The sequence below is a fragment of the Bombus huntii genome, chromosome 16 (assembly GCF_024542735.1).
Source record: "Bombus huntii isolate Logan2020A chromosome 16, iyBomHunt1.1, whole genome shotgun sequence".
Classification (NCBI taxonomy): Eukaryota; Metazoa; Arthropoda; class Insecta; order Hymenoptera; family Apidae; genus Bombus; species Bombus huntii.
The window spans coordinates 7,923,239-7,936,279 of NC_066253.1; the positions used below are offsets into that span (position 1 = coordinate 7,923,239).

The window sequence follows — 13,041 nt, forward strand, 5'->3', positions numbered from 1 at the left end:
TCTTCTAAGGAACGCGCAAGCAGCATCACCGTCGACATCCATAAACCTTCCAACCTGTGCATCATCCGCTAGTTCAAATCCGATAGCTGTTAAGTTACCAGATCTTCGGCTCCCTACTTTCGACGGAAGCTTAGAGAAATGGAACACGTTTTATGACATTTTTTCTTCCACCATCGATAAAAATCCTAGTCTCACTGACATACAGAAATTCCATTACCTGCAGTCCGCCCTGCAAGGAGAAGCAGCCGATTGTTTAAACGCGTTACCCCTTAGTAATGTAAACTACAGTCAGGCTATAGCCGTTCTCAAGGAAAGTTTCGAATGTCCACGATACACAGCTTTCAGTCACTGCATGGCAATAATTGATTATCCAAGGATAACCAAGGAATCTCCAACGGAATTAAGGCGCTTAGTCCACACATTTAAACAACACATATATGCATTGAACAAATTAGGAGAATCCTACCCCGATACCAGTGCTATGCTCAACAGCCTCATCCTCTCGAAAATACCACTAAGTATCCAAAAGCAATGGGAAATGACGCTGCCCAATAACGAGGTGCCTCCGTACATTCATTTACTAAACTTCCTAGAGAGATTAGCACGAAGCTCCAGACCGATCACCACGGTCAGACAAACAAGAGAATCATCGGAACAAACTACTCCGGTCCGTCAACGCGCATCACGAGGGCATGCACTTACGGCGACACAGGTTACTCCAACATGCCCCACCTGTCAAGGACCACACCCCATTTGGAGATGTGACACCTTCAAAACCAAATTCCTTCGCGAACGCATTCGGGAGGTCAAAAGAGCATCACTATGCCTCAACTGCCTCGGGAAAGGGCACACAACGAAGCATTGTTTCGCAGGATCATGTCGCGTATGCGGAGAACGACATCATACAATGCTGCATAGAGCAAAACACCATTCAGGGTCTCGTTCCACCACGCCCAGCCCGAAATCTTCCCCATCAAATAGCCGATCCACAACACCCTCTTTGCCACGCTACTCATCACCCACTCGTCGCAAAAGGCACACAACAGACCACAGATCGGAAACACCACGAACAGCCGCGTCTACAAGTCCACCTCCCATTGACAGACGAACACATAACCAATGACGCCGACGATCGAAGACTCTGTTGATGACCGAACATATCAGACCAATAGCATCCGAATTACTGTCCAATGATCTAGTCATCACAGCGCAGATTAACATTTTGAATGATAAACAGCAACCAATCCGTTGTCGAGCGTTGCTCGACACCGGATCCAGTATGAATTTCATTACCGAGGAATTAGCAAAATCGCTAAAGATAAGGCAAAACAAATGTTCGGTCCCGATCGGAGCTCTAGATGCCTTGACAGCGACTTCTAAGCGACACATCACGGCCACGATCACTTCCCCTGACGGTACATACACGCGGACATTAACGTTCCTTATCATTCCGACCATATAAACCTTAATTCCAAGCGAACCCATCGATCGGTCGACACTTGAGATACCAAAAAATCTCAAATTGGCCGATTCACGATTTCATTTACCAGCCCCGATCGACGTGCTACTAAGCTCAAGCTCAACACTCGCGTCCATGTGTGTGGGACAAATCAACCTAACGCAGCCAGACGAGCCTGAACTGCGTCTGCAAAAAACGCGATTCGGATGGATAATCGGGGGGAGCCCAACTTCCCAAACCGCGACAAACACATTTCACACATCCACGACGAGTCTGCAAACCGACCTCGCGCGGTTCTGGGAAATCGACGAAGGACCCTCGATTAACCACATCTCAGAGGCAGACCGACGATGCGAAGAGCACTTTCAAGCCCACATCCGACGCACCAGCGAAGGACGATACATCGTCGCTCTACCATTCAACGATCAGCTTCAGTCACTCGCATCCTCTAAAACACTGGCAATTAAACGACTCGCCGCACTCAATCGCCGATTCCAGCACGACAAACGCTTCGAATCAGAATATCGAACGGTAATACAGGAATACCTGGCGTTGGGACACATGACGAAGGTCAATGACAACCACTCCGACGACAACGGATACTATTTACCCCATCATGGCGTGACCAAAGCATCGAGTCAAACCACCAAACTCCGTGTAGTTTTCGACGGATCGGCACCAAGCACTACCGGAATCTCCCTAAACGATACACTTTAAACAGGACCCAAGTTACAGGAAGATTTATTTTGTATATTAATTAGATTCCGCTCTCATCAATACGTACTCACTGGCGACATCAAGAAAATGTATCGGCAATTTCTCGTACGACCAGAGGATCGGAAATATCAAAGGATATTATGGCGCAGCGCGAGTGGAGAAACAGAAACATGTGAGCTTAACACCGTAACGCTCGGTTTATCCGCAGCCCCGGATCTAGCCATTCGGTGCCTCAAGCAACTGGCAGAGGACGAAGGACATCGATTTCCACGTGCAGCACAGATACTGCAGCGGGATTTCTACGTCGACGACGTTCTCACCGGAGCTGAAACGAAGGACGAAGCCCTTACGCTCAGAACAGAACTCACCAATTTACTTCAACTGGCCGGCTTAAACATACGAAAATGGGCATCAAACGACAATGACTTATTACACGGACTTTCCTTAGAAGAAACAAATCATCAACATCTTTTGGGCGACTCGCAAACGTTGAAGACGCTGGGGGTGTTTTGGAATTCATCCGACGACTCCATTCTTTACTCGGTCGAAGTCAAACCCACCCCCTCCCCAGTCACGAAACGAATCATCAGCTCGGAGATTGCAAAAATCTACGATCCGCTCGGTCTGCTCGCACCGGTGATTGTTCGGGCCAAGATGCTGCTTCAACGAATATGGTTGTCGAAAGTCGAGTGGGACAACATCACAACATCATAACAACATAATAATAACATAACATAAACAACATCAGGTTCCAACGCAAGGCAATAATCAAGTCCGCAACGGAAATTGAATTGCATGGTTTCTGCGATGCCAGCGAAAAGGCTTACGGAGCCCGTGTTTATCTCCGAACCCTTAACCGTGTTTGGACCCAACTTTTAACCGCAAAATCGAAAGTCGCCCCGCTCATGTACCAGACCATTCCTCGGCTCGAGCTGAGAGGAGCACTCCTTCTTACGTCCCTGATGTCGACCGTACAAGTGCTATTGCACAAAATTACTCGAACTATCTATTGGTCCGATTCAACTATCGTCCTCCATTGGCTCAATACATCACCTCACACCCTTAAAACATTCGTCGCTAACAGAGTCTCCGAAATTCAAACAAAAACCAATATCCGCGATTGGCGCCACGTTCCCACCAACGACAATCCCGCGGACTTAGTATCACGCGGCCAAACACCCGAAGAGTTTCTGCGCCCAACCATCTGGCAGCACGGTCCTGCATGGCTCTACCAGCCGGAAAACTACTGGCCGACATGGGCGCTAACACCGCAAGTTGAAGTACCGGAGCAGAAGGGGGCGATTTGTCTGTCCGCGAACCTCGCCGATTACAGTTTGTTGCAAAGATATTCATCCGGGCCCAAGTTGATACGAATCATAGCTCGTTGCCTCCGTTGGAAACAGAAAAAGAACCGGGCGGCACCCCTAACCGTCACCGAATTACGCACAACACGCGATAAGCTAATAAAATTGTTGCAAAACTTCCATTTCTCCGAGGAAATTCGTACACTCCAAAAAGATCGGAACGCGGCGATAAAGGGTAAGCTCACGCGACTCAACCCGTTCGTTGACAAGGAAGGAATATTGCGAGTCGGGGGTCTACTCAGTCATTCGTCGATGACCTTCGCCCAGAAACATCCCATAGTATTACCTAAGTCATCCGTTACAACACGCATTATAGAACACGAGCACAAGATCCACATGCACTCCGGAACGCAGGCTACGCTATACGCAGTAAGACAAAGATACTGGCCCGTCGACGGTCGAAGTCAAATATGGCGGGCGATCAAAGGCTGCGTCCGCTGCTGCCGCGCTCAACCACCGCCGGTAGAATACGTAATGGGTGATCTGCCGGAGGCGCGAGTAACGGAATCTCGCCCATTCACAAACGTCGGCGTCGATTACTGCGGGCCGTTCCACATCAAGGAAAAGCGAGATCGTGACCGTCGACAGATAAAGGTATACGTAGCCATCTTCGTATGCCTAGCAGTTAAAGCGGTACACACCGAGCTTGTTGACGATCTCACTAGCGAAGCCTTCATCGCCGCTCTTCGCAGATTCATCGCTCGACGAGGGTATTGCTCCACCATCCATTCTGATAACGGCACCAACTTCAGAGGAGCAAGCAACGAGTTACGAGAGCTTCATGATTTATTACAATCGGACGACCACAAAGAAAAAGTAACCGCATTTTTGGCTGACAAACAAATCGAATGGCGCTTCATTCCCCCTCATTCCCCGCATTTCAGTGGGCTATGGGAAGCAGCGGTAAAGTCCTTCAAACGCCACCATAGGCGTGTAGCCGGCAACGAGTTACTCACCTCTGAACAATTGAATACTCTCATCATAGAAGTAGAAGCAGTCCTCAATTCACGCCCGCTAACTCCTATCTCCACCGATCCAAATGATCTCCTAGTCCTCACTCCCGGACATTTTCTCATTGGCGATTCATTAATGTGCTTACGTGATCGAGATTTCAGAGACATTCCATCGAATCGACTCTCCAGATGGCAGCATATCCAACAGCTTAAACAGCATTTTTGGAACCGCTGGCATAAGGAGTATTTGAACGAGCTAACCAACCGCAATAAGTGGAGCAAGGGTGGACACAGCATCCAAAAGGGCACAATCGTCATCCTCAGAGAGGACAACGTGCCCTCCATGCATTGGCCTCTGGGCCGAGTTATCAAGGTTCATCCAGGCGCCGATGGTATCATCCGGACAGCTACAGTTCAGACGGCAAAGAGCGTTTTGGATCGGGCCGTCAAAAGGCTTGTCCCGCTGCCAATTCAACCCGCTCTGGAGGAACCCGAACAACCAACCACCGAGACGATATAAGACGGGAACTTCAACAATAAAACGCCTCGCAAATTTTGATCGGTACCCGCTCAACGGGGGGAGGATGTTACGTCGTGCGACATTCTATCTAGGCCAGGCCACACACCGCGGACAGGATGACAACCAGATGTCCGCACGCCTTCACTGCGTACCTTCAATAGTCTTAAGAGCCGATCATAAATCTTAGAGAAATTTCTAAGGTCCTTCAGACCGAACCAAACATCTGCACTAAGTCACTGTCTAAAGTGGTTATTGTTTACTACGGAAAGATAGGAGAAGTTCGTCTTTCTCATGTACGATGTTTTACACTAGCAACTTTCTCTCGGGGCGGTTAACACCCTTCCTCCACTCTTCCACACCAATCCAGAAATTTAACCTATTACCAGAGAAGTCCTTCCCTCACTCTCCCAACAAGAACTTGGTCTTAACAAATCAGCTTTTCTCGCATCATTAGACCCACCCATCGCAAGTGTCCTCCGCTGCATCATCGTTACAGAAAGTCAGTCTTTATACGTTTTTTGAACCTTCAACATCTAAGCGTGCGTCGCGTACAACACCTTGTTACTCTAGCTATCAATCGAATTTAATCGTATATTTCTAGTCAAGAAGTTGTTGGAATAAACACTAATTATATTCGTTAATTCAGTGTAAAGTCAATGCAACCACCCCTATTATCGCAACCGAAATCAGGGGATCGATCATTTCGTGGCGTCGATTATCCAATCGTAACGGGAATTTACGACTCCCGTTGACGTGCTTCCTCGCGATCGCGTTTCCCCGCGAATGGTCGAAACATATAGATTACCCAAGGAATACGACTGGAAATGCAGGGCAGCGAGGAGAGAATGGAAGAAGGGAAGGGCAAAAAGGGGGTATAATAGCAGTAGAAAGAAAAATAAGGTACAAGGAGAGGACCTTATAGAATAGTGGTGGTTTATAATCGAGACACAAAAGGGACATGGAAAGAAAAAGAGGAAAGGGTAGGTGGAAGGGAAGAGGAAGTGACGATCATAGGAGGAGATTGGAATGCAAGAACGGGAGAAGAGGGAGGCCTGATAAACCAGGAATTAGGAAAAGAAAAAAGCAGGATCAAAAGACAAGACAATAAATACGGAAGGAAGAATTCTATTAAAGTATCTGGACGAAAGAGGCTGGACGATAATTAATGGTCGAGGCAAAGAAGGGGATGAGTGGACCTATGTGGGGGAGAGAGGAAACTCGGTAATAGACTACGTGATTGGCAATCAGGAAGCGACAGAAGAAATAATAGACATGGAGGTAGGAAAAAGAGTAGAGTCAGACCACATGCCGTTGGAAATAGAAATAGAGGGGCAGAGATACAAAGAGATAAGGAAAGAAAAGAAGAAGAGAAGGAGAGAAGGAAATGGACAAACGAAAATGTGGGAAGATATTTAGAGGAGTGTAAAGACTGGGCAAGCAGGGGAAGAATAGCAGAAGAAATGTGAACAGAAATTAAGAAGAAGATAAACGAGGCAATAGCAAAGAAGAGAGAAAGGATAAGAAAATGGAGCATAGGAGAAAAGGTGCGGTACGACAAGCAGTGGAAAGAGAGGAAAAGGGAGATAAGAAGGAGAACAAGGCATTTAAACAGTGGTGTAAACAAAGAAAGGAGAAGCAGGAAGAGGAAGAAATGGAGAAAATCAACAAAATCAAAACAGAGCAAGAAGCATGGAAATATATAAATAAACATAGAAGAAGAAGAGAGGTTATAGACGAAGATATAAGGGAAGAGAAGTGGAAAAATTATTTTATGGAAATGTTAGAAGGGATAGAAAACCAAGAGGACAGAAGAGCAGAAGGGTGGAGAGTGGAGGAGGAATTAAAGGAGGAGAGAGAAGATGATATAGAGAAGGAAGAGGTGATATTCCAAATAAGAAACTTGAAAGAGAAAAAAGCAACGGGAGGAGATGGTTTGGAAAACGAGGTATGGAAGTATGCGCCGAAGGAAGTGGAGGGGGGCGTTATGGGAGATGTTAAGGAAAATATGGAATGGAAAGGGGATACCTGAAGACTGGAGAAAAGGCGTAATATGTCCGATTTACAAGAGGGGAGACAAGGGAGCAGTGAAGAGCTACAGAGGGGTCACGTTAATGGACACAGCATATAAGATTTATGCAGGTATACTGGACGAGCGGCTGAATGTGGAGATCGAAGACAAGCTGGGAGAGATAGATTAAGTAAGGTGCAATAGTTAAGTATAAGCAGTTGTATATAGTTATAGAAGAGCTAGTGTAAGAGATATACAGGGTGGTTGGTAACTGGTGGTACAAGCGGAAAAGGGTGATTCTACGCGAAAAAAAATCGAAAATATAGAATAAAAATTTTTCGTTTGAGGCTTTGTTTTCGAGAAAATCGACTTTGAATTTTCGCTCGGTACGCGTGCACTTTATCACGTCTCGTTATAACAGATCTCACTGTAGATCGTTGTCTCGATGGATATTATCGCAGTTTAAGTTTGTTTTTGTCGTAACGGAAAATTAGGAATACATAATGAAATAATATGAAGTAATCATAACGTTTATTATTACAAAAATTGCTGAAAATGTTACCCATTCTGCCGAACACATACTTCTGCTCTTCTAATTAAATTTCTATGAACACTTTCTAACGTATTCGATTGTTTTAAAGTATGAAAGGCTACAATAATCTTTTCTTTCAATTGCTCGCAACTTGCGATTTCTTCAGAATAGACAATTGATTTAATATGGCTCCATAAATAAAAGTCAAGCGGAGTTAAGTCAGGAGAGCGTGGTGGCCAAGTTATTGTTCCAGCACTACCAAAAAAAAAAAATCTCTCACATGACGACCAAAATGTGGCGGTGCACCGTCTTGTTGAAAAATTAAACTTCCTCTAATTCTCAGCGGTACATCTTCTAATAATTCCGGTAGTATGTTTTGTAAGAAATCGAAATATGCTGCTGACGTTACATTTCCTTTGAAAGAATATGGCCAAATAATTATAGATGTCCGATTATGCCAGCCCAGACGTTTACGTTCCATCTTACTTGAAAATGTGTTTCAAGAATAGAGTGAGGATTCTCATTTTGCCAATTATGCATGTTATGGACATTGAACATGCCGTCCCTTGTAAATTTCGCTTCATCGGTCCATAAAATTTTTAACAGAAATTCTGCATCGTTGGCATGCTGTTGAAGCAACCAGTGACAAAATGCCTTTCGCGAAATCTTATCATGAGGCATGAGTCCTTCTACTCTGGTGATATGATAAGCATGTAAGTTGTTTTCGTGTAGATGTTGAAAATTGTGGATCTTTGAGGCCGAAATAATGTTATAGAAACACTAAATTTATACTGAGGATTAATATTAAAATAATGAAATATTTATTTCATGAACGATTCCTTATATATTCATCGATACACACTTGCACGCGTCTCAGCACTTTCTTCTATACCCGACTGTTAACTGACTCTTAAACGACTCTTAACCGACTGAAGAGTTTACATTCCTTTGTTTTCGAGACGTTTCGGACACACATACTTCCACACACTGATATTCACATACAAGTATCTCTATTACGCCTTAAACCTAGTCCAGCACAGAAAATTATACATATCTCAACAGTAGAATTCGAAGAACTGTAAAACAACTAAGATTATACCGCAAAGAAAGGTGTCTTGCACTTATGTCAGGATGTTCCAAAACGTCCTTTAGTATTTGCTCTTCAACATTTACACTAACGCGTCGTCGACGACCACCATGTCGTCTAAGTTTTTCAAAAGAACCATATTCGTCGAGGGTTCGTTCTGCTCTTTGAATAACACATCTGTCAGGATGTCGACGATTGGAATACCGGTGTCTGTAATGATCAGCTGTGGCTGATGCGTTACCACCACACGCACCTCATGAAGTATCATGTCCGTATATTCCCGATTGCTGTATGTAGACATGATGGTAGACTAATAGGTACTGATAGTGGATAGCGATAAAAGTCGGATTGCAAGTTAATAGGTAGGAAAACACTTCGGTCACATTGGAAGTGTTTATCAACATAACGTCAATCGAGACAACGATCTATAGGGACATCCGTTATAACGAAACGTGATAAAGTGCACGCGTACCGAGCGAAAATTCAAAGTCGATTTTCTCGAAAACAAAGCCTCAAATGAAATATTTTTATTCTATATTTTCGACTTCTTTTTTCGCGCAGAATCACCCCCTGTCCGCTTGTACTACCAGATACCAACCACCCTGTATAAGTGATGTAATGGAATTATATAAGAAATGTAAACCGAAAGTCGTCCAAAGCCGAAAAGTATGGACTAAGTATAAATAAATAAAATAAATAAATACTACGGTAAGCTGGAAATCTGGATTCATTTTTACGTTATCGTGTGAGAAAACCAAGTTTCTCAAGCGTTTCGAGTTCAAATAGCAACGATAGTTCAGACTCAGTAAACTCGATTAAAATCATGTCCACAACTCAAAAAGAAAAAATCGGAACTATTAACACCGCTTCTGCATCCGGAGGTATGGATAAGTCGACTCGTGCCATACTCGAGCAAATCGAACTTCTTGCGCGACGTATAGAAGAAACGCAACGAATAGCCGATAGTGAAAACGAAAAACGTGCAGCAGAGATAGAACTATTAGGAAAACACATCTCTAAAATAAATTTAGGACATGACGCTACTACTGAATTAGGCTCCCTTATTACCATGAACGAATCTAATACCATGTTCAGCAATGTTCAGAGAAAGCGACCACCTGTAAAACCCAATGAAGCAGACAATGTAGACAGTGAAGAAGACGCGGTAAGTTATGACAATTCCGTGTACAATGCAAAAACCTGTCTAGACTTCATTCCTACACTCAATGGACAAGACGATATAGGAGTAGAAGGATTTATTAAACGGGTAAGAGAAGCTCGAGCCGAATGTCGAGAAAAACGCACATTATTACGCTTAATTTTAACACAAAGAATCATCGGAGAAGCAGAACGCAGTATCCGCCACATTGAAATCGAGAATTATGAAGACCTTTTTGAAAACCTCAGAAAATTTGTATCTGTGAGTATTACATCTAATGGAGCTCGTGATAAATTGCAACGTACGCGACAAAACTTTAACGAATCAGTACACAGTTATGTGAAGAGGTTCCGACACAACCTCAACGAACTGATATACGCACTCCAACACGAAATTCGCGATCCAATACGTCGAGCAGTTGTCATAGATGTTGAAACTGAACGTGCCACAAAAGTGTTTATTCTAAATTTGAAACCTGAAAAAGAAATACGTACATCGGCTGCAAGACCGAAGAATCTCCAAGAAGCACAAGATACAGCTTTCGAGGCAGAGTTATTTATAGGGGAAATCGAACGCAACAAGAACATAGTAAGAGGAAGAACAATAAATCAACCAACCGCGAGAGTCAAATCCCAATTCCAAGGAACTTCCCGTAATACCTCAAACGCCCACTGAACCAAACGAAAAAATAGCAATGGATATAATAGGCCCCATGCCGAAAACTAAACGAGGAAACCAATATATACTCTCTATTCATGATGATTTGACCAAATACCTGATATTAATACCCCTCAAAACACAAAGAACCGAATCCATAATAGATGCCTTATTGAATCATTACATTTACATCTTCTCAGCACCTAAAACTATACTAACAGACCAAGGACAGAACTTTATTAGCGAACTCATGACGAAATTCGAAGAAGCATTTAAAATAAAACATATAAAAACGACCAGCTTTCACCCACAATCTAACGGATCCCTAGAAAGAACAACGCAACGGTAAAAGACATGATACGAACAAGTCTAAACGACTCAGACAAAGAATGGGACGAAGTATTAAACTTCATATGCTTAGGATATAATACAGCAATACACGATGCAACCGGTTTTTCACCTTTTGAACTAACCTTTGGACGATAAGCTAACCTCCCTTCTTCAATATCCAGAACATTCAACTACACGTATGAAGAAATGTTTACACTATGGCAAAAGCAATTGGACAAATACAAAACACTAGCTAGACAAACACTTGAACAAAGTAGAAAACGCTACATGCGAGATCAGCAAAGAAAAATCATTAAAATACAAACGGTATTTAAAGAAGGAGACGCGATTCTTGTGCATAATGATCACAAAACGGATAAATTGGACGATGAATGGTTAGGTCCTTACCACATCGAAAAAGCTATGACTCCTTATTACGAAATTTTAATCAATAACCAAATTAGGAAGATACATGGTAACAGAATTAAACCATACTTTTCAGGACGCTCATCTCATGTACAACCTTCGTGCTCGGATTAGAATTAATACCGATCGAAAATAATGCGATTTTCCACGAGAAAATATCTAGAGCCTATTTGTATAATGAAAATGTTAACGTATATATAGGAATAGATGTAAGCGATATATTTAACCACATCGATACGTTAGGAAATCACATAACAGAGACCCAAAAACATTGTACCGTCCCATGTCAAGTAAAATCAGAGATACTTTCCTTAACTAACAAGTCCAATAACATCAAAACGCTAGGAACACATTTAAGATTATTAACTCATTCTAGAGTTAAGAGAGGATTAATAGACGCTATAGGTTCAATCAGCAAAACGCATTTCAGAACCCTAGATTCTGACGATTTACAATTGATAAACCAGAATATCGACAAACTATTTAGCAAAGGAAACGAATTAAAAACCATTGTAGTTAACCAAACCGCTCTAATTAGGAAAATCCTAAACACCGACAGCCTAAAACAATTAGAAAAAGTAAACGCGGACATACAAAATAAAATAAATCAAGTAAACAAGCTAGGACTTTTTAACCGTCAAGACCATTTCTATAGAAAGCCCTTTGTCAGATCTACACTTTCAACTCGATGAAATATTCAATTTAATTTTACTAGGAAAACAAGGAATTATTAGTCCCCAGATTATAAATCATCACACTTTCTTGGAACAATACGCTAAGGCTTTAGGAAATCACATCATAAATGAAGGATTTTCACCAAAAGAAAATAATCTCCAAAACATTTTAGATGTCTCTACACTCACACTGTTTGTCCAAAGCGAAAAGATCTTTAAAATTTCAATTCCAACAATAATTGACTCAGAATGGGAAATAGGACAGGTATACCCCATCATACCGACTCAAAAGAACGGAGCATTTCTCGCCCCATTAGTCGAACGTCAGATATTTTTCATCTCAGGATTAACTTATATGAATGTAGACCAGATGTATTTGGACAAGCAATGTCGAATCAAACACGAATTGTATATTTGCAAACAAACTCAACCCATACATGATAGACGTTCAAAACACGATTGCGCATCCGAAATAATTAGCGTAGACAATACCATGAGATTTTGTAAATTCACAGTCTATAAGATCGTAGAAATAACTTTTATACCACTCAAAAACGAAAATCGCTACATAACTATACCAGAAAAACCAATAGAACTCAATATATTCTCTAAAGAAGGACATCAAATTGTCAACCTGAAGCAGCCCTCTCTGTTGAAAACTAGAATAACTGTAGATATATTGTGTGGAGACAACCATATGAGAATCAGTGGCAATCCCAAGAGCATTTCTTACGATATTAAGATCAAAATTATATAACTAATGACGTAGATTTATCCTCAATGATTAATACCTTAGAAAAGACTCCTAAAGTAATGAGCAACCTAAACGGTTATACTAATACCTTGAATCAAATAGAAAATACAGCCAATCAATTAACTTTCTCGCACAGAATGACACAAATTAAAACTTGGTGTTACGCCACGAGGCTTACCACAGGCTGTATTTTATAACCGTCGCTCGCGGTCCTACAACGTCGCAGACGGATCGTCGCGGCTGCCCGGCAAATAAACATTGTAGTGGCAAGCGCATGGTTCATTAAGCAGGGCGACCTCCAGAAACGTCGACTCGTGGCCGTTATTTTACCTCGCGTAAAAGAATGTGGCGTGATCCGAACGTAGTGGGGGTCGCCTTGCAGAAAAGACGAAAATAATCGA

The 13,041-nt window shown here is 42.6% G+C and overlaps 2 protein-coding genes across 2 annotated transcripts; both read left to right on the forward strand.

Annotated features, from left to right (window-relative positions):
- The first annotated feature begins 1,147 nt into the window (after positions 1–1,147).
- On the forward strand, positions 1,148–4,469 carry LOC126874753 (uncharacterized). Its single transcript, XM_050637109.1, has 4 exons — positions 1,148–1,415; positions 2,385–2,850; positions 2,925–4,356; positions 4,425–4,469. The coding sequence occupies exons 1-4, from the start codon at positions 1,148–1,150 to the stop codon at positions 4,467–4,469; spliced, it is 2,211 nt and encodes a 736-aa protein (XP_050493066.1).
- A 2,069-nt stretch (positions 4,470–6,538) lies between these two features.
- LOC126874754 (uncharacterized) lies at positions 6,539–7,042 on the forward strand. Its single transcript, XM_050637110.1, has one exon. The coding sequence runs from the start codon at positions 6,539–6,541 to the stop codon at positions 7,040–7,042; it is 504 nt and encodes a 167-aa protein (XP_050493067.1).
- The last annotated feature ends 5,999 nt before the right edge of the window (positions 7,043–13,041 follow it).